This window comes from Sus scrofa, chromosome 4, assembly GCF_000003025.6.
Source record: "Sus scrofa isolate TJ Tabasco breed Duroc chromosome 4, Sscrofa11.1, whole genome shotgun sequence".
NCBI lineage: Eukaryota > Metazoa > Chordata > Mammalia > Artiodactyla > Suidae > Sus > Sus scrofa.
Window position 1 is genome coordinate 75,949,270 of NC_010446.5, and position 22,824 is coordinate 75,972,093.

At 42.8% G+C, this 22,824-nt stretch overlaps 2 protein-coding genes across 4 annotated transcripts in view; one reads left to right on the plus strand and one right to left on the minus strand.

Annotated features, from left to right (window-relative positions):
- Positions 1 to 19,883, minus strand: part of TGS1 (trimethylguanosine synthase 1) — a 31,664-nt gene extending 11,781 nt beyond the window's left edge. Inside the window, 9 exon segments of the mRNA XM_001927876.6 lie at positions 1,214 to 1,363; positions 4,553 to 4,853; positions 6,618 to 6,792; positions 8,154 to 8,240; positions 10,213 to 10,330; positions 12,844 to 13,660; positions 13,981 to 14,156; positions 16,190 to 16,254; positions 19,617 to 19,883. Of these exon segments, the coding sequence (XP_001927911.2) occupies positions 1,214 to 1,363; positions 4,553 to 4,853; positions 6,618 to 6,792; positions 8,154 to 8,240; positions 10,213 to 10,330; positions 12,844 to 13,660; positions 13,981 to 14,156; positions 16,190 to 16,254; positions 19,617 to 19,720 (1,993 nt within the window). The 5' untranslated portion in view covers positions 19,721 to 19,883.
- The window catches only part of TMEM68 (transmembrane protein 68), a 34,717-nt gene continuing 31,824 nt past the window's right edge, over positions 19,932 to 22,824 (plus strand). The window contains exons 1-2 of one of the 3 annotated variants that reach the window (XM_021089365.1): positions 19,932 to 20,084; positions 21,767 to 22,160. In XM_021089365.1, the coding sequence (XP_020945024.1) occupies positions 21,836 to 22,160 (325 nt within the window). In that variant the 5' untranslated portion in view covers positions 19,932 to 20,084; positions 21,767 to 21,835. Of the gene's footprint in view, positions 20,085 to 20,598; positions 20,756 to 21,766; positions 22,161 to 22,824 lie in introns of those variants that run through there. The other 2 variants (XM_001927903.5, XM_021089364.1) reach the window with 2 other exon arrangements.

Below are 22,824 nucleotides of genomic sequence, written 5' to 3' on the forward strand. Positions count from 1 at the left end.
AGCTTTTCTAGGTGACCAACTTCCCAAACTTCATTACTGAAGGGGAAGCAATGAATCAGATCTGTACTGGACACTCTGGGAAAAGAAGGAGGTGACAGTGAAAGACAGCAGAGCTGCAGGCACAGCAGAGCCTGCCTCCCTTTCAGGAATGAGGTCCTGTGCCCATTCCAGAGAAAAAGCACACTGCTCTCCTTCTCTGCCAATAGAAGGGATTTATATTTTTCAGAAAGACACTTCCCTGAACAAAATGATGCACCACCTGTCCTTTACCAAAATTTTAAATGACTCGTCATTGCTGGTAGAATAAAAATATAAACTTCTTTCACAGACTTAAAAGCTTTTATCCAGTCTTATTTCCCTATCAGGCTACTATGTACTTTCCCTAAGACAATTTTATAAATAATTGTAAGAGACTCACAGAACCCCTGAAGCTCCACTGCAGATTAAGACCTTCTGATTTTGACAGTTAATAAAGACCAATATTCGGGCAGCCTCAACATGAAAATCAGCATTGGCTGGCACGACCAAGTGTACGTAAGCCGTTCAAGGTCATGGTAGGAAAACTCGAGAAAGAATTCAGAGTTTCCAGTGTTAATTCACTAACTTACATCTTTCCGCACATTAGATGTTCTGTTTCATAATCTATCAACTGCGTTTGCTCTCTCTCCTAAGATGCTAAAAATACAGATTAAACCTGACTCTGAAGTTTAAAAAACACATTTTTTACCCAAATTGAGACACATTATAGAAAGTAACTGGCAGTTGTTGTTGGAAAATATGTCACGAAAGACAAAGAAAGGCTGAGGAACTATTCCAAATTAAAAGAAACTAAAGACACATGAAAATAAATGCAATACATGATCCTATACTAGAAGATAAAAAAAATGCTATAAAGGATATTAGGATAATTGATGAAACTAGAGTATTGATTCATAGATTAATATATTGTAACAATGTTAAATTTGTAACTTTATCATTCTTACATAAAAATATTGTCAAACACACACTAACGTTTTACGTGGTAGGGCAAGTGGACCAGAAACACACACACACACACACACACACACACACACACACACAGGGAGAAGGGTGGCAAAATTTTGAGAATAGCTGCATCTGAGTAAAGAGGATAGGAAAAAATTTCTTACTATTCTTGCAACTTTTCTAGAAGTTTGAAATTATTTCAAAGTTAAAGAAGACACGTGTGCCTTACCTCTGTCTAATTTAATCCCATCATCAAAACGGGAGAAGAGCCTGTACCTCTGGGCCCAGTACTTCGCCAGCTCGGGCACGGCCGCTATCTCAGGGGGCAGACAAACTCCCTTGTTCTTGTTTTTCTTCCTCTTCTTCTTTTTATTTTCAGCTACAATAAAGAACAGGAGTAATACAGATGCTCACCATAAAAAAAGGAAATCACAGGTGAATTTACCTTCAAGTGTGGCCCCATCAAAAACTGACCATGCACAGCGCCCCTCGGCAGGTGGAGGGCGGGCCCGCTGGGAGCAGCACTGACTTCAGACAACAGCCTCCATTTCTCTACTGAACTTGGAAAAGTAACCCAGGCTCTCTAAGCTCCAATTTTTAATTCCTCCAAAGGAATGAATGAATGGATAGTACTTTACATACTTTAGTGGGTGAATTAGGAAATGCAAACATTTCCCTTCTTTAAAACAAAAGCTCCCACGAACGGATTAAGCTCTATCAGCTACATCAATCCTCTGAACCTAGCCATGACCTAGAAGTCCTACAGGCTCTGAGAAACTGAAACAGGGGCCACTAGCTCCATTCAACAGAAATGGATCTCATTCATTCAGACTGACTTTTTCTTAGATAAATGATTTTTATCAGTTTGGTTATTTGGTTTCAGTTCTGAATGGATTCGATGGAGCAACTTAGGAAGACAGAGAACTGTCCTACCTAAGTATGATGATGAGAACTGACGGTGACAAAACTCTAGACACTGACATGGTCCTCAAACCTAGGGCTGTGTCCTAATATGGCATCTGATCAGGCAAAGAGCAAGTGTCATCAACGGCAAAGAGTGCCAAGAGTTTCTCAAGAGAGGGGGCACTAGCATTTCGACTGAACAACTCCTTATTGTACAAGACCATCCGGACAGGACTCAGCTTCCCACGTCAAGTAAACTCAAAATGGCTTAAAGCCTTAAACACAAGACAAGACACAATCAAACTCCTAGAAGAGAACATAGGAGAAACATTCTCTGACATCAACCATACAAATGTTTTCTTAGGTCAGTCTCCTAAGGTAACAGAAATAAATGCAAAAATAAACCAACGGGACCTAATCAAACTGACAAGCTTTTGCATAGCCAAGGAAACCATAAGAAACCCCCCAAAAGACAACCTAAATGCAACTGACAAAGGCTTAATCTATAAAATATAAACAATGTATACAACTCAACAACAACAAAACAACCCAGTTGAGAAATGGGCAGAAGACCTGAATAGACCATTTCTCCAAAGAAGATGTATAGATGGCCAACGAGCACATGAAAAAATGCTTAAAATCACTAATTATTAGAGAAATGCAAATCGAAACTATGAGGTACCACTTCACACCTGTCAGAATGGGCATCATTAACAAGTCAACAAATAACGAATGCTTGAGAGGGTGTGGAGAAAAGGGAACCTTCCTCCACCGTTGGCGGGAATATAAATTGCTACAACCGCTATGGAAAACAGTATGGAGGTACCTCGGAAAACTAAATACAGTATTACCATATGACCCAGCAATCCCACTCTTGGGTATGTATCCAGACAAAACTTTCCTTGAAAAAGACACATGCACCTGTATGTTCACTGCAGCATTATTCACAATAGCCAAGACATGGAAACCTAAATGTCCATCTACAGGTGAATGGATTAAGAAGATGTAGTACATACACACAATGGAAAGCTACGCAGCCATTAAAAAAAACAAAATAATGCCATTTGCAGTGACATGGATGGAACTACAGACTCTCACACTAAGTAAGTTAGAAAGACAAATACCATACGATATCACTTATATCTGGAACCTAATATAGGGCACAAATGAACCTTTCCACAGAAAAGAAAATCATGGACTAGGAGAACAGACTTGTGGTTGCCACTGGTAGGGAGTGGGATGGACTGGGAGTCTGGGGTTTATAGAAGCAAACTGTTGCATTTGCAGTGAGATCCTGTTGTATAGCACAGGGAACTATATCTAGTCACTTGTGATGGAACATGATAGAGGATAATGTGACAAAAAGTCTATCTATCTATATCTATATATTTATTTGACTGGGTCACTTTGCTGTACAGTAGAAATTGATAGAACATGGTAAATCACCTATACTGGAAAAAATAAAAATCATAAAATAAACAAACAAACAAACAAACAAATGTAATCCAAAATAGGGAAGGCCAGAATTCTCCAGGTCATTCTGACCAACATCTTCCAATACCTGGGTCGGCTATATTACCCCAGGTGAGAATACCAGCATCGTGACAAGTGGTCAGGGACGTGAGGTAGGGCAGAAATATGGCATTCAGTAATCAGACCACTTGGTACTGGGTTCTAGCAATGCCACCTACCGGCTGGGTGATCTCGGGCAAATTTTTTTTTTTTGCTTTTTAGGGCCACACCTGCAGTATATGAAGTTCCCAGGCTAGGGGTTGAACTGGAGCTGCAGCTGCCGGCCTATACCACAGCCATAGCAACTCGGGATGCTTAACCCAGTGAGTGGGGCCAGGGATAGAACCTGTATCCTCATGGATACTATTCGAGTCCTTAACCCATCAAGCCACAATGGGAACTCCCTTGGGCAAAAATTCTTAATTTCTCTAAGCTTTACTTATCTATACGACAGGGGTAATTTCACCTACCTTTACTGGGCTACTTTACATATTAAACGAGAATAAAGCACTCTCATTCCAGAATCTCCAAGTACCATATAAACATCAGTTGTATACTGACAATAAAAACTACCTTAAATATGCTGTTTAGAAAGGGAAAGAATTATGTAGTATGAAGATCACAGGTTTACATATACACACACATACAAGGGAAAAAAAAATCATGATTCCAATAAGGAATTTTCCTCAATACTAAATTAAGAAAGAAACTATCACAATAAGTGTAATTGTTTCATTAGGCAACTCTGAAATAATTCATCAATAAAACTGAATACTATGTCAAAAGAAAATTTCTACCTTATAAAAGCCATAATGTACCACCAAGTACAACTATGATTTCTAATTATAAAAGAACACTTGATGTAAAATAAAAGGGCATAAAGTGAAAATGCTTCTCTGTTTTCCTCATCATAGCCTACTTCTGTAAACACCTTTTTATGTCAATGTACCATCCAAAAAACAAACACCACTACCAACAGCCATCTCCACAAGACACAGGAACAAAAAAAAAGTTATCCAAAAGAAAACCACGGCAATTTTAGACTTCAATAGGAACCAAAGGGACTGGCCACTGTTAGCCAGGGAAGGAGGGAAAAGCTATTTAAAACAACGTATTTAAATCGCTTAGCAATCGGAAGCACATTTAGCCTCACCTTCAGCTTCCACCTGAAGAGGGTCTGGGGCAGCCTGAGCAGGGCCATCCTCCTCATCTGCCTTGGCTGCCCCTGGACCGGCCCCGTCATTTTTTTCTGTTTCTGGTCCCCCAGCTGCAGAAGACACGGCTGGACACTCCCCAGGCTCGGGCTCGCCCGTCTCATCACCATTTTTAACGGACGGTTCTTTTTCCTCTGAATCGCTGCTGGCACAGGTGTCTGGCACATTGTCACCAGAAACCAACGGTGGCGATGCTTCCTCTTCCATTGGTTCATTAACCCATTTTAGGAATTTTTCTACCTGAAATTTTAAGATGTTACAAGCATGACTTAATTCCCAATTACACAGACTATTCCCACTTGCTTTAGCATTTGGGACGTGACAAGCTGGGTCACAGTACCAGCTGTAGGTACACTGTACCACACAAGCCAATGTGAGTGTTTCCAACCTGACTGCACTCTGTATCTGGACTTGTCGTAACCTTATTAAAGATCTCCTTAAAAGGAAAAAAACCCCAGCAGATTAAACACAGGACTGTGACCTTCCTCTTATCAATTAACACTAAGGGGATAAGGCTGAACTGTTTCAGTCACTTTCCACAAAGACTTCTAGCAATGTAACGGTACTAAATATTACCTTACTAAAGGTACATACCCATTGTTACTAATTTTAGTTTTTTTCAAATTACATAGGGCTTTCTGAAATGGCCCAGGCTACAATCTATGTTCAAGAGTACTCAGCATCGAAGATGAACTCTGCAAAGATTTAGTGTCAATCTGTCTCTAAGAATAAAAGCAGTGCTGTCTTGGAAAGAATTTGAGTTGCCTTCTATTGAAGAGTAGAGCCAGTAAAATGATTCCTAAAAACTAGGTTTCTTCTTTGAAATGTTAACAAGGCTCAAGGTCAGAGGATACACACTTCCTTGCAACCTTGTATAACCAGAATTTTCTTTATAACAGATCTTCACAACCTTCCTAAGAGTTAGGAAATTGGAACAAGAGTGACAGACAGAAGCTGGGCCTGGAAAGCAACCAGCTTCTTCTTTTCAGGGACTGTGCCTATGTACCAGCCAGCTGTCTATGGACACAAGAGCCACATTTATTTCCTTCCTTAGCAACGCACAGAGTTATGTCTCCGCTCTTCGTCTATGGATGAATGTACAGGGACTATCATACCCAATACAGTATAAAAAGTCCTATAGGACTGATTGACTGGATATTAGGAAATATGTCCCAGATATAACCAGGGCCACTAAAATACTAAAGCATCACCAGCAACCAATCAATCTAAAATATAATAAAAATAAAACCAGCTATATAACTGCAGCGGGTTTTGGACAAAGGCTAAAGTTAAGGAAGGCCAATGTACCCTAAGAATAAAATAAAGTCACCATGGGATCTGAGATTTTGTTCTGTTGCTCTAAAGAGCTGCTGGACATGTGACAGAGACAAACTTCTGCTCACTCGGTGGTGCCTTTTTTTTTTTTTTTTTTTTTTTTAAATAATGGAAAAGGATCACTCATCAAACCAAGCAAAAGGAATTCTCATTACTTTTCTCTTCCAGGTACTTAGACGGCAGGCAGGTACAGCAAGTCCCCAAGAAAGGGATATGAACATTCCGGTTACCAATGGGAATCACTCCACCAGCCTTCAGGCTCATGCCCTTAGGATGAACTTGTTACTGTAAAGTGTGATTCATCACTCTCGAAGACCTCAGGATTAAGGCCTACAATAAATATTGTGTCTGAAACTGAACTTGCAGCATCCTACTTAGCCTGCAACAGATGACATGTTAACCCACACAAGGCAATTTTACCTACTGATCATTCTAGACTCTACTACTTTGTGGCTTTCACAACACCCCCTTCACATCACCCCCCCCCCCCATTTATGCTTGTTTCAAATTTAATTCACACAATATATGCCTTTAGCAGCAAAGAGTAAAGAATTTTAGGTGGCCTTCTATCCAGTAGAAACGGGGTCCCCGTTGGCAAACATTAATGCTAAGGAATCAAGGTACAAAATGAGAGTTGGTTTGTAAATACAAAATAAAATTTACATATACCTTAGTCAAAGTTTTGCTTTTCTTGGAAAGTGTTTTTTCTGACCCTTCAGTAAAGAAGATGTGTTTATTTTTCACTTTGATTTGTTTTCTCATGTCCAAGAACTTGGACTTGTACTTCACATTCTTCTGCAGATACTTGACCCGCCGGTGACTGAAATGGGAAATCCCACCGTATCTGTGACCAAACAGAAAGAAATGGTTCAAACTCTAGAGTCTATGAATCCGATCCCTTACATGAAACAGTTTTCACGGTTGTTCTACTAGCCAGAATTTTAACTTCATTTTTTAAAATTACAGAAATCATGGAATAAAGTTAAAAATGCAGAGGACTTTTTAAAAGTCTAGCTTGTATGTTAATTCTCGAGTAAATGTGAAACACCAAAGTTGGGAATAGCAACATATCTTACATATAAAAGAAAGGAGAAATTGCACTGTAAAATGTAGTGACGACACAGCAGGAAACTGCAGCCCCAATGCATACTGGGAAAATGTAATTTTTTCTCAGTGAGGTGATGCGGAAGCTCTTCCACACCTGTCTGGATATGTTCAAATAACCTTAAAAGGGCCGCTAGATTCTTAACCCAAATCAATCTGAACTCACCTCAGAAGCAAACCCCCATGACTAAAATAATTAGAGAACATCTGCTGATGTAACCATCTGAATCTTCTTGTCACTGTTGTTGTTGCTGTTGTCTTTTTAGGGCCACACCCACAGCATATGATGTTCCCAGGCTAGGGGTTGAATTGGAGCTACAGCTGCAGGCCTACACCACAGCCATAGCAACACCAGATCTGAGCCTCATCTGCAACCTACACCACAGCTCACGGCAATGCTGGATCCTTAACCCACTGAACAAGGCCAGGGATCGAACCGGCATCCTCATGGATGCCAGTTGGGTTCATTACTACTGAGCCACGACGGGAACTCCCTAACCATCTGAATCTTTCCTGTCCTAAAACATGTCTGTCTTCTATGAAGCCTTCTCTGACTCTATTAAGCCTCACTGATTCTCCTAGAGACTCTGAGGGACATACAGTGTAACGTACAACTGAGCACTTACAGCACGAGAAGAGTCAAGTTAAATCCCAGGTAACAGAATAAATCTCTGTGGATGTCTTAGCACAACTAGGGAGCAAAGCTACCCATGCAATTTCTCAGTAAAATGACATGTGGGCAGAAATAAATCCTGCCAAGAATTTAAAAGCGGCAGTATCAGGAAAGTCCTTTAGAAATTTTTATGAACTCTAGCCTTAAATGATGATATAGCTTCAAGTACACAGAAATGATTACAATTTTGTAGACTACAAACAGTGGATGGCTATGAAGTGCAACTGAGTTAATACGTGTGCATATATCAAACACATGTGATAGCTCGATAGTTCTCACCAACAAGAGAGCTTAGTGCTTTAACTGCAGTGTCTCAAATGCTATCCTGCATATAACCATCATTAGCTCTCTGAGTAAGTATCAGACAGCTGTAAGACAGCTGAAAACGATACAATTTCTGGAAGACAACGGCATTTCTGCATAATTACTTTTGTCCCGAGCCATGCTTGAATCCTAGAAGGGAACCACTGTGGTCCACGTCTGAATCTGGGTTTTCATCGGGGTCCAGTTCATGGCTAAACAAACAAAGCAAACAGAGGTTAAGCCATTTCCTCCAAAGCCACCGGGTTGGGCAAATATCAAAAGGTACTTATAGTCAACCCATCACAACAACTGAGTACGGTCCACAGACTCAGGAAGACAGGAAACAGAACACTTGAATCAGGATTTTTCCAAACGAGATACATTATCTAGCAGTTTGGAACACAGTAATGAGCACTCCAATTTTAAACCATGTCAGGTGATTATCTCTATCCTTGAACATGGTACTAATACGAATTTCTCCAATTTCTCGTGGAAAAACACCAGTTAACCTGCAGCCAGTTGAACTGATTTCATAGGTGAGATCTTCAGAGCTTTTCCTTAAAAACAAACAAGGAAACATTTGAGAAGTATCAATGCCACCAAAAAAAAAATGACAAAAGAAAAAATATGGTTAAGAATAAGGTTGTAGGAGTTCCCGCTGTGGCGCGGTGGAAAAAAATCTGACTAGGAACCACGAGGTTGCGGGTTCGATCCCTGGCCTTGCTCAGTGGGTTAAGGATCCCGAGTTGTGGTACACTGTGGTGTAGGTCACAGATGCGGCTCGGATCTGGCGTTGCTGTGGCTGTGGCATAGGCCAGCGGCTATAGCTCTGATTAGACCCCTAGCCTGGGAACCTCCATATGCCTCGTGTGCGGAACCTAGAAAGAGACAAAAAAAAAAAAAAAAAAAACCCAACAAAAAAACCCCCAAGAATAAGGATGTCACAGGGAGTTTCCACTGTGGCACATGAGTTAAAGATCTGATTGCAGTGGCTTGGGTTGCTGAGGGGATGCAGGTTTGATCCCCTACCCCAAAGCAGTGCAGGTCACAGCTGTGGCTTGAACTTGATCTCTGGCCTGGGAATGTCCATATGCCCTGGGTATGGCAAAAAAAAAAAAGAAAAGAAAACACTAAATAAGGTTGTGACACAAGTGATATTAAGTAAGTCAGGACCACTTTTTGGAGATACTTTCGAGTGGTTCCTACTACCTGGGCAAATGTAACAAATGCAAGTGATGCGAAATAATTCTTGCAAATTAAGTTGAGCACACTGAACATTATGGAGGACCTACTAGGTCCCAAGAATAAGCACACTCGTGGTCCCTGCCTCTAAGAATTGGTAGGAAGCAGAGGACGAGTTAACAAGCAGCATGTATCACTGAGAAGGAACGCAGGAGAAATATGCTTTTTACTTTTATGTCCTAAGTTACTGAGCCTCTAAAGCAAAGCTTGCTGACTGTTTACAAGGAGTATGAGACATAAAAATCTTACATAGAGCACTTCACACAGTGTCAGAGAAATGAAATGTTTCCAGCTAATGTCCGAATTCTGTGATGTCCATCCTTTTCTTGTATTTTTTAGCATCAGCATTTGACTTTTCATTTCTTTCCAGCTGCTTAAATATATGCATCGACTATCTTGGGGAGAGCACTGCCTTCCTCAGAGGGGGTCTGGACCCTGGCTTCAGGGCTGTCATGTTGCTATACAGTCCTGGGTGTGGCACTGATCCCTGTTCTGGCTCAGTATTCCTACAGAATGAGACCACTGATCTAACGTACCTGAGGCCACTTTAGCAATAAAACTGTGATAAGTCCAGAGTTTTGAAAAAAAAAAAAAAAAAAAGTCAGAACTTCCTCAAGAGAGAGATCTACCTACTGACACATTATTAGATAAAAGCAAGCACTCCCGACAGCCGAGTAAGTGTCAGGTACACCACATGCTATAGGTCCAGTCTTCCCGATCATCTCATAAAAGGGGCACCAGGTCCATTCTGCCGAGGAGCGAGTACGGCAGAATGAGCGGCGGGGAGGGGTCTGACCACAGGTCTGGACGGCATGTCTCGCCTCCTCTCGGCCCAGGATGGCAGGGCTGTGACAGGACAGGCACCTGTGGCCACCTGCTCATGGACACAAGAACACGCGTGCTCACACAAACCCGCGCTGGAGAGAGGTACGTGCGACTTGCCTCCTCTTAAGTCTGCTTGGCTTCTGTTCAGGCGGGTCGTCCCCGCTCTCGTCTCCGTCAGTGCTGCTGGTGCGTGGTCGGTCTCCGGCGGTGTTTACTTCTGAGGACTTATGGGAATCTAAAGAGGTGGAGACATGGCTGTGGATTTCTGCCCTTGATTTGACCACTTGCCTGCCATGTGCAAAGGCAATCAAAACATTCCTGCAATGAACCATATGCCTGTGTCAGGCCCAGAGTCAGGCCGCATCTTCTGCTCTGGGCATCGACACGCAGTCTGAGTGTAAAAACCTGGAGCTACGCCTATTAAGGTCTACACGTTTCCCTGATCGACCTACTTAAAAAGTGCACTCAAACTGCTTTTCCTCAGGGCTCTCCAAATCAATACAAATCAATCCACAAAGTTACCTTTGGGACAGCTATCAGCTATCACATCTTGATGGAATTTTAATCTAAATGACTCTGAAGATGGCATGATCACATTTGATTAAAAGTAACCCCTCCTTTATTAAAAAGCAATTACACTTAGTTGTCATACAGTTCTTTAAGAACTGAAGTTGCAGAAAGATAAGCACTACCATTTAGAAAGAGTTTTTAACTCGTTGGGAGTTCCCATCATGGCTCAGTGGTTAACAAATCTGTCTAGGAATCATGAGGTTGCGGGTTCAACCCCTCACTCAGTGGGTTAAGGATCTGGCGTTGCAATGAGCTGTGGTGTAAGTTGCAGACGCGACTCAGATTCTGCGTTGCTGTGGCTGTGGTGCAGGCCGGCAGCTGCAGCTCCGATTAGAACCCTAGCCTGGGAACTTCCATATGCCGCGGGAGCGGCCCAAGAAATGGCAAAAAGACAAAAAAACCCACAAAAAACAAAACCACTTTTTAACTCGTGGAGGCTCCAGCTGAGGCACATGCCTGTCTCTGCTGTGTGTTTCTTCAGATGGGAAGGAAGGGCAGGTGGCGGGGACCAGAAGTGGAGGTGTCTGCCCCACAGTGGCGGCTTTACTGTCAGAGGACAGACAGACTATGTCAGGAGGACTCTGACACCAACAGAGGAGCACACACTTACAGAGAGATGCAATGCTTGCCTCATGTTCTGACCTCAAAGAGGATCTACAACAAGCAAAACCTAGAGGCCTCAAACTGATCCCGAAGGCAGGCCTGCTGGAGCTAATTGCAGAGATGGCTGATGATCCACCTACGGGGACAGGCAATGGAAGATAAAGGGGGATAACTGGAAGGAGGAACACGAAGCAGTCGCTGACCAAGGTCCAGACCTCAAGTTTTAGGGTCAAAATAAGAACAAAAATATCAAAAGATTGATAATAAAAAACAATCCCATTAAAAAAGGATGAAAATAATAGCAAAACAGAAAGGAGTGAGGACACTGCACTGAAGTCAGCTCCATTGTAAGAGGACAGAGAAAAGAGCCAGAGATCTTTAGAACCTCAAGGAAACTGTGGGGATGAAGTGAGATCAGTAATCTGAGAGGAGCAAAGCAAAGGCCCTTGTTAAGGAAAAAGCCAAAACCTTTTGCTTTATGCATAAATGAGGTTGAGAGGAGAGTTGCTATAACTCAGACTTTCCCAGCACCCAACCTCAAGGATGACGAGGCCCCATCTCAGTGGGCTTCAGGAAAAATTCAAGTTCTAAAGATGCCTGCCTCTCCCATCTTCCTGATGCATAAGTTGGTGGCTTATCCACCCCAGCAGACGCCTTCTAGTCCGCCCTACACTAACTTCTCCCAACCATCCCACCCTACTCTAATGTCTCTCAAAACCCTCCAACACACATTCTGTAGTCCTGACAGTGGCACCAGTCTGCACAACTTTTTTTTTCTTTTTCAGGGTCATACTTGAGGCATGTGGAGGTTCCCAGGCTAGGGGTCAAATCGGAACTGCAGCTGCTAGCCTACACCACAGCCACAGCAAGGCCAGATCCAAGCCTGTCTGAGACCTACACCACAGCTCACAGCAACGCCAGATCCTTAACCCACTGAATAAGGCCAGGGATCGAATCTGCGTCCTCATGGATACTAGTCAGATTTGTTTCTGCTGAGCCACGATGGGAACTCCTTTTTTTTTTTGGCACAACTGTTTTAATCACTCAGGCAGGAGTCAGACAAGTTCCTTATCCTGGATATTTTCTGAGACTCCTGCAATCAACCCGTCCAGTTATAATACCATGACCTGTTGAGACCCTCGATAGAGCAAGATGTTGCTTGTCCCCAGGGAATTCCAGACTCGACCCCATCAGAGTTGCCGGACGGCAAACCTGTGCTGACAATCACTCTGCCACGCCTCCTATCATCTCAGCTGCTCCAGAGAAACTTGGCCATTCCAAGCTCACTCTAAGTCAGACTTCTCAGTGGATGTCCAGGTTTTAACGCACCGGCCACCAAGGTATAAGAGGAAGGACCAATACTCCTAAACTCTAGGCAAATACTCTTTTTATTTCTATAAAAATGTGATGAGCAACTGGGACATAAAAAAAGAGGGATTAAATCATTTCATTATTGCACCATAAAAGGTAGCTGGCATTATTTAACTCTACCACAAAGGATCCGTGTTAGTTATTTTGGTGAACAGACTGGTTCTGTCAGTCACTACTCAGGAGGATAGATCTGGCCAGTCTTACCCTCAGCGGGATGCTCTGTGCTCCCAGCCTCAGACAGGTCGCTCCCCTTGGCTCCGCCATGACATGGTTCCCTTTGGCCAGAGGTGGGACATTCTCTTCTGCCGTGGACTTCACTTAGACACGGATGTCCGTCACCGCTCCCAGAGGACACTAATTGGCTCTGTTCTCCTTCCTCTGAATTCAGATTTATGTTACTAATTCCATCAAGGATTTCACTGTGATCTTTGTCACCTGAACTAGAGCTTTCGCTACCAACTGATGAAGACGGGAAAGAAAGGACGTTTGCTTTCACGCAATTTTCATCTCTCTTGTCAACTTCTGTTTCGGCCCCACAGGCGTCTGTGTCACAGCTTTGTGAGGCTTCAAAAGTCCACCCCTGAGCTTCCCAATACTGAAACTGTTCCAAGTAATACCAATAAACGTGACTATAATGTTGTTCCCACTCCTCCTTTGTATCAGGCATGTTCCAAGGTTCAGAACACAGGGTTTGACCTGAATGTTTGTCTTGCCAGCTCTGCCATAACAGTCCTCCACCATATTCGTTCCAATATGTTTCCCATTTCTCTGTAATCTCCAGCTTTGGAGGTAATGTTCTTTCAACAGGAAGCTTTTCAGTTTCCATGTCTTTTGGGGTTTGACAGTTACATGTTCTGGTCTTCTTATTCTGTTCAACTGAAGACGGATCATCTGAAGCCAAAACGTCATCTTCTTCACATTCTTGGCTCCGAGATTCTCTCATAGTTTCACTGAAGTACTTCTTTTGGTGTTTTTTCTTTTTCTTTTTCATTTTAACTCTGTTTCTAGTATTCATAGATACCTACAAAGGTAAATAACTTGCATATAAACTGTGCTTTATAAACTCTAAGAGTAGAATTTAAGTCTATTTTGACATCACACAAAATAGCCTCAACCCTTGCATCCTGGGTTTTAGTCACACAAAGAAGTGAATCTTACTACGTTTCTAAGAGGAAGACATATCACAATTTGCAGTTTTGGTTAATTTATAAATATGTATGTACATTTAAAAAGGGGTGCCCTAATTTGTGAATGCATTAGACTTGGGATAAAAAAAATCCCATGTGATATTTTATGAAGAAAACTAAGAAACATAAACAATAAAAGTAGACTGATACTTACCTCGAAATTCTTATGCACAGACATCCCACCAAACTGCAGTGGCAGCCCCATACTTCTCATCAGTTCAGCCTCAGAATCAAGTTCACTTTCATCTGGGCCTGGGGCTCTGCTGTCGCGTGACTCCACAGGGCCCTCGGAATGACTACTCTCCTCCTCCTCTTCTGTCAGCTGGTCTCCTACACACAGCGTTTGCTATGTTAGCTTAGTTTTAGAGAAAATTCAGATACAGGTGTTGACACGTTCATTTTAAAGAAACAAACCACCTGAGACTCAGACATTTCCTGACTTGCCCAAGGTAAAGATGTACGAATGTTACAATTTTTGAGGGGAAGAAAAATAAAAGGAAAAAAAAGAATCTGAGAGGAATATGGACTAGTGAAAAAACAGCCGAATAGGAATCAAGAGACAAGGTGTAGTCTGCTCTGCCGGCTGCCGCCCACCCAGCTGCCCACGTGGCTAACGCTGTGGACCAGCCCGTCTGCTGGGCACCAGGCAAGGATGGAGAGGGAACACAGCGGAACAGCCACAGGGAAAGCACTCACATGATCACATGCCTGCGACACTGCACTCAGTCGGTGGATTTAAAATGAGGACTGCGGAGTTATCTGAGGAGCTGTGAGCTACCTCTCCAGGCCCTTCCTGGGTCCTTCATTCACGCCCTGGGGCCCCGTGGGAGGCTGACTTAATGAAAGGATTCTGCTATTAAAGGCGTGAAATGCACTGAACTGGGAGGTCTTCTCAAACTCCCTGATGCTAGGTCTTAGAGGCAACCTGTTTTATGGCAACAAGCTTTACTTTATCCCAATATGGCAATCTAAAAGTAGCTCACGCCATAGACTGGACAAATGCTATGCGAGCACTCCATTCTAAAATGTGAGATAAAACACTTTATATATTAGCACATGCAATTCAGGTTGAGCTGCACTCCAGCTAAGTGATCTTAGGCAACAAAACAGTGAATCTTACCACAGCAAAAATGGAGACTGAAGAGAGATCTCATGGGCACAAATCCCACTCTGGGGTGGGGAATGCCTAGCTCAACCATGGAGATCCATTTAACGAACTTGTCAAGAAAGCTCAGAAGAGCAGACAGAGAAAATGAATTAGCTAGGCTCATGTTTCTCTCATGTTTTCTTGGGTTCTATGGGACCTTAGTCTCTAAAGAAATCTTATTTGTACTAAGTGATACTGAAACACAAGCCAACCATTTCATCCAGTGCATAAATGAAGAAGTAGTGATTTGTGCCATCTCGGTGAGAGCTAGGTGAGAGTTACGGATTGAAATAGAAATCCTGCCTCGTGCTGACTTAGGCGATAACTTGTGTTGCAGTTTTCCCCCCCGCATCTCGGGAAATATACAAGGTCTGTGCAGAAAGTTCAAAGGGGGTCAAGAGAGACGTGTCACCGAGTCCACGACAGCTTTCAGGTAACTAGGTGAGGTGCAAAGCACAGAACAGAGTCTATTTATTTGGGAAGCACGTTAATCCAGACTGTGGCCTCTTTACTTTGTGACAAAAGATGGTGGATGTTCACTGGGAGTTTATCCCCAATCATTCATTTATCTATGAACTGTTAACGCAGTCAAACAAGGAGGCAGTCAGACTGAGCTGGCACTAACGCCTCAGTCGCCTAACCATACAAAGAGCACCTCGGCCCAGCCAGTGCACTGGAATCCGAGACAATGAAACTTAACAACGAGGCACAAGCAGCCAAGCACACCTTCCCAAATAAGGCAGCTGCTTAAACTACGGCCAATCAAATTCCTTGCTTTGCATCTCCATCTTCTCTATAAAAACTCCTCTCCTACCTCTGCTGTGGGGCACCCCTATAACCACCTGGAGCTGGTCTGGTGCTGATCTGAATTCAGGCATGCTCAAATTCTTGAAAAAAAAAAATGTTTTAATGTGTCTCAGTTTATTTTTTAACACAATAAAGTTCTGCTGAAGAAACTATGTTTTCTGCTTTTCCAAGCTTCAAAGTTCAGGTCTCTCTTACCTAATGGTGACAGCTCAGGAAGGAATGCTGTACAGGGCAAGAGAGGCTGCCTCAAGTCCAAACATGGGCTAGCTACAGGCAATGGGAAGATCTGCTCTGAGCGATTCCAGGACCATGTTATAGTGAAAAAAATATGAACTATCTATGATGATACAATCATTTGTCATTTATAATATTTTCAGCAAAAAAGGTCTGTAGCTTCTTGCCGTATTACCTGCATTGTTGCCATTGTCTTTCACATAGTAGCCTTTTAATCCCAAATTGTACAATTTCCGATCTCTGTAAAGCAAATTAAAAGCCAAGACTGAAAAAAATTACACAATAAATTTAGAGAAAAAATTTAAGATGGCATAGATTAATTAATGAAAAGACTGAAAACCAGGAAAGCTACATGCGAATACATTTTCCTTCTCTGTAACACAGAGGTAATAACACACACCTCAGGGGGCTGGTGTAAAGACTGTAAATGTAAAACATTTGCTATACACTACACGGCACGCAGATCATAACACCCATCATTAATTATTAAAATCAAGCGGCAGTTCTGGATATTGGGGGAAGAATCTGACCCTCCTTATGACACACAAGCAGTGAAATATTCTCTAAATTTGATTGAAGGAGTGAGGATAAATGTGAAAAGATCTGTCTTACACATTTATAAGCCCACATGCAGACCCTAGTCAATTTGCAAATAAGCCACATAATCCATTGCCTAGTGGATGCGACACTCATGGGCTGAGCTAAGGATGTTTCAGGGCCTGACATAAAATGAAGTTCTTATTTATTTTGTCAAACTGAAACATAAGATAAAACAATTCAGTGTCAATGACTCTTAAAACAGTGAATGGTTAAACTTTTCTTTATATACCTCCATCTACATTTTTTCTTTACTAAGATGGGAAGTTATATCCAACATGTACCTAGTAGAAAACTTAATAAAGGGGGGAGGGCTGCTATTATATCTTCTTACCGGTAAATCAGGCTGTAATAAATTCCATCATAACTGCAAGTAGTAGCTAATACTACTTTCCTAATGGAGCTACAATAAATTCAACAAAACAAAATTCTTGTGTACTTGTACTTTCATATCCTTCTCTGAACTACTTTTATGAGTTTGAAATTATTTCAAAATGAATTATTTGAAAAATAATTAAAGCTTGTGATTGACAGTGCAGGCAACTTTTAGGCAAAAACCTACTACTCCATCCTTTCAGCATTTTCTATTCTAGGTTTTGTACATAAGCACAAAATTTTTTACATAATTGTAACCATTGTCTAAGTATTTTATATTCTGAAATGTAAATTAAAGATTTTTTTCATGTTGCTATATAGCCATTGTACTGATCATTTCTAAGAGATCTATAACACTGTAAATATATATGAACTTCACATAGAAAATACATAGAAAGTTAAATGTGTAGATGAATTATAATTATTACTCCAATTATAGAGTTCCTAAGACAGTATGTTAATGTAATGTCCTCAGAAATTGAAAATTAGTTACAAGGAGTTCCCATTGTGGCTTAGCAGGTTAAGAACCTGAGTAATCTCCTCTGAGGATATAGGACTAATCTCTGTGAGGATGCAGGTTGGATCCTTGGCCTCACTCAGTGGGTTAAGGTTCCAGTGTGGCCTCAAGCTATAGCTTAGGTCACAGACGTGGCTTGGATCCTGTGTTGCTGTGGTTGTGGTGTAGGCTGGCAACTGCACTCCGATTCCACCCCTAGCCTGGGAACTTCCACATGGGCAGGTGCAGCTGTAAAAAAGGAAAAAGGAAATTAGTTACAATATTATGTTCTATAATCTTATTTAGCCTAAGAATCAGCTCAATTTGGCACCTACGCTAAAGCTCATTTTCTGTTTTTTGCTACATGGTACTGACCTTTCATTTTAATCCTCCAATAGAACTTTGCCAACAGTCAAATTTGTCGTTTTTAGATTTTGAAACAATCCTTTTCCCTACTTGAAAAATCACTTAGGAGCCTCTGAACTCCCAGCATCTTTCCTCCCACTCCTGAGGACTTCTCAATGACTACCAGCAACAATGCTGAGGTTATATTTCCAAGTTATTTTGCCCTAAAGGGTTATAATTTACCTGACCATTAACTGATCTAAAGGGAAAAGCCACCTTGCTCTCTTCTCTTCACCGATTTTGCGACCTATTCCAGTTGCGTCCTGTTTCCTATAGATAAAGTACAAGAACTTTTCTCAACTTTTTATAACTTGTATTCCCTACCCTTCTCTTCTTTTTTGGAAAGGAAGCTTCATGAAGACAACATCAAACCTTAAAAGGGCTGCAGGCTAAGAACTGAGTATGTGCCGTGGCTGGTACGTGAGCAAGCTGACTCCTCTTTCTTGGCCCTCACACCCCATATCAGCCAGGTACTCTTTTCCAGTGAACTCCGTGGCCTCAGCCACAGTGCCACCTGCGTGCCTTGAGGGGAGTGGGCCAGGCTGACAGGTTACACCATGTCCAGAGGATTGAGCAGAAAGACACCTCTCCAGGGGTGACACAAGAGACAGGTGTCCAAGGTTGTCACTAGTGAATCCCAAGGCTACAACTACTCTGAGGCAGAAAGGTAAGCGAGAGAGAATGATAGTGCTTAAATTTTTATGAAAATTCTGTTTTCTATTTAGGGCAAGAATCTTTAAGAGCACTCATCACCAGGAAAGATATATTTCTGATGCCTGGTACTTGAAGAATATCCCATTACCCTTGCAAAGGGTTCTCTATAACGCAAATTTTTGAGAGATTGCTCAGTCCACAGAGCATGGTGATTCTGGATGAATATCTGAATGCATGTGCAGCTGCATTAATACAGCAGCGACAATATTTTTTACATGAAATTTAATTTTTCAGATTAATTTTCCAATTATGCCTCAAAAACACATGGTGAATAGTAAAATTTCCTTCAAATTTAAATTCTACCATATTAAAATATATTAAGACTATCACATAAAATCCACTTCTGCAAGTTGAATAACTTAACTAACAAAAAGCCAGTGAAAGGATTAGGGCAGATAAACCAATTTCTGAGATTTTTTAAAAAAGGATTGCATGAGAAACTCACACACCTAATTAAAAAAAACAAAAAAAAGCCCCCAAATCCAATTCTTGAGTCAGTTTCTTTCTTACCTACTATCTCCCATGCAGGGCAACTTTTACCTAAAACAGCTATTTTCCAAAAATCAGGAGAGCTCAAAACCCGACATAATTATAGTTAAATCTTTCAGATAACGAGAAGTTCTCATTATGTGCACTTGCGCTTTAACAAATCTTAAGGTTTCAAAAAAGATGTTACCCCAAGAAGTTATTCGTCTTAAACCTTCACCCTGTGATGTCACATCCTAGAGCGCTTTCATTTCAATTTCTTTCCCCAGTTTTTGGCGGTTCCCTCAGTCGATCAGTGTAAAGTGACAAATATCAGCTCCGCATCTTTCCCCAACCGCCCACAGGGCAGATTTACTCCCGCGTTTAAGGGCCCCAGGCGACACCCCGTCGTAGTCTGAGGTCTCGTTTTCCTTTCTTAAAGCATCCCTCTCCCCGGGGTCAGGGACCCCGGCCGCGGTGTCGGGGATCGATCGGTCACCCTGTCTTGCAGCCCTCACATCGGGAACCTGGAGGCCCGCGTCTGACTTACTCCACGAACGCCCGAGAGCAGAAGCATAGGATCCGGGAGCCCTCCTGCAGGTCTTCCAGGAAGAGACACATTTCGGCCACGCGACTCCACTTCTCGCAGCACATCGCAGCGCCTCGGAGGAGGCGGCCGCGTGGCACAGGCGCGGGGAGACCTCCCGGCCGCTGCTCCGCTCCCGGGCACAGAGGGGAAGCCTCCAGAGGGATCGGCTGCGCGTGATCACTTGGCCTGGGTTACCCAGAGCCTGGAGCCAGCGGGGAGCAGCCACCGGAAGTGATTCCGGGAGGCTACCGGAAGGGGCGGGGCGAAGGCGGTGTTACACTCAAGGCCTCCCGGGCTGCACCCGCAGTTTGGCGTTTTCCTCCCCGGCCGCTTGAGTTGCTCCGCTTCGCCGGGTGTATCACGGAGGAGCTCCCGCCGCTGCTCCTAGGTGAAGGCGAGCCAAACCACCTCTGCCCCCTCCGGTATGAGGTACGTGGTCCCCAATTACGCCTCCCCGCGTTCCGCGGCGCCGGGATAGGTTCGGGCCCGAGCGCCAAGGCTGCGTGTTTTCTCTCCCTTGGCCGCCCGGAGTCCCCGGCCTCCACTGGACTCGCTGTTCGGCTCGGGCCACCGGAGTGGCCGGAAGGGAGGCCCTACCTGGTCACAACGACCCCGTTCACCGCGGCCCGCACCTCCCCTCGCGCTTCAGGCGCTCTGGTTCGGCGGGTGTCGTCTTTACTCGGGTGGGGGCGAGGTGTCCCCACCTCCCTGCAGGCCCGCGGGCTTCCCGGGGACGCTCTCCTGGGGACCCGAATGAACCCACTGGTTGTGGAGCCAAAAGTGGTCGGGGGCGGGGGGGGGGGGGCGGTGGCGGCTGGAGGCCTGCCCGAAGCCCCTTACCACCTGTGTGACCCGGGTGAGGGGGGCGACTCAACCCTTCCCGGGCCTCGCTGGGATCTTTTGCAAATAGGGATTGGTTCATAGCACCTGCTTTCTGGGGCCTCGGGAAGGACGGAAGCGACCGGTGTGCATGAAGCCTCACCAGCGCTGTTACTAGTTTGCGTGGGTCCACGCTCTGGAGGCACCTGGCCCTGTCGGCCCCCCGGGGTTTGCAGCCTGCGAAACAGGGCTCAGCCCTCTAACTGCGATTAACACGAAAGGTACTTGGACACAAACCAGAATGTCGAAAACTGGGGCAGAGCTGCTGGATTCGAAAAAAGCAGTGTTTGCTGCGTGGCATTGGTTGAAAATTCCCCGGGCAGCTTCCTCCAAGAAGCGGTTCAGGCTTGCAGGTTGTCGGACCACTTCGGACTTGGCTTGGTATTGCTTTATCGTATTATTATACGAACTGAGATAAAATCCAGACTTTTGGAAGAGTCCCTAATATTTGGGCTGCGTTTACTGGTGGGTGGAAATAGATTAATGTTTGAATGAAATGTTTGTTCCCGAATCCTTACTGCTGCCTTATTTATGTTGGTGACTCAAGAAGATAAGGGTGCTGCACGGTCACAGATAAACCAGTACAGATGTGGGACATTTGGAGGATGAGGGCAGTTAAGCAAATTAGTGTAGAACAGTAATTATCAGAGTGGAAGGTTTTAGCTAGAAATTGAAGGACATTCTAGAATTGGAAAAAACCAAAACCAAAAACCTTGACAGGTAATGCATATCAGAACCTAGAACTTGAAGCTTGAAATCCAAAATGTGTCATTTTGGAGATAAAATGGTTGTTTACCAGAGGTCCTAACTGAAATATTAGATAAACTTCAGCTGTTGATTGATTGTTCATTGGAACTGAATACTAAACATCAGATATTGACGTTTTCTTCTGTGAAGAACAGTTATCTCAACATAACCTAGTTTAAGATACAAATGATCAGCATGAGCCACTTAAGGTATAAGTCAGGTTACTAAGATTGATCTGAAATTTCATTCATCGGCTTTATTTTCCTCTCATAATTATAGCTTGTGAATTATTTCAGAAGCTAAGCCCAACCCACTTCATGTGTGGACAAATGAAACCCATTTTCATATTTAAATCTGCAACAAAGTTAACTGTTAACAATCTATTCATTTTTGGTATTAAGAAAGACTAACAGTATTCATGTAGACTGAAGCATATAACCTTTCACCTGTGAAGAGAATAACATTGGATTGTTTTTCCCTTCTAGTGGCAAAATTAAAGACCTGCCATGATGATGAAGAGCAAGCCTGAATTTGTCATTTTCACCTAAAGAAAAATGATAGGCAAAAACCAAACCTGTGGTACAGGACAGGATTCCATGCCCTATATGACTTGTCTTGTCCACATACTTGAAGGATGGTTTGGTGTGGAGCAATTGGAGGACTATTTGAATTTTGCAAACTATCTCCTGTGGGTTTTTACACCACTAATACTCTTAATACTTCCTTACTTTACTATTTTTCTTCTCTACCTTACTATTATTTTCTTACACATTTATAAGAGGAAGAATGTATTGAGAGAAGCTTATTCTCATAATTTATGGGATGGTGCGAGGAAGACAGTGGCAACGCTGTGGGATGGACATGCAGCTGTCTGGCACGGTAAGCAAAGTGGCTTTAATCTCTGTGCTCCTGTTCACGTGTATGGCGCTAAAACTCTATTCTCATTCCATTTGCTTGATTGAGAAACTTTTGAAAAATGTAACGGAGGAGTAGTTAATATTTCCTGTTACCTGTTTGCATGCATTGTACATATATACCTTTCTTGAGATGATTTTTTCTAAGCACATCAGTTTCCATTAAACAAAGAACCACATAGTGGTGTAGACTGTTACTAGAAGCGAAAATAAAAATGAACATTTAAGACATCTAAAAGAATAAGAGGCTAAAACTGTAGAAAACTGTTTTGAAAATGCTTTAATTATTGAGCATTTACTTCCATTTTGTTCAAAGTAAGTTTGACTTTTCCAGTGTAAAAAGTTTAAAAAAATGAAACAATAATAATATTAAATACAGAGGGTTCCTTTGTGGCACCTCTGGCTTTGTCACTGCATGGCTCGGGTCTCTGCCATGGCTTGGGTTTGACCCCTGGGCCAGCAACTTCCACATGACATGGTCATGGGGAAAAAAAAAAAAATGTTAATAATTTCATACCAAAATTTACCCACTTCTTCTTTGATTCATTTCAGAAGTCATTGTGTGACTTATCAGGCTAATGTGTTGTCATTTTAAACCTACCATATGTCTGCAAATCTTTTTGGAGCCC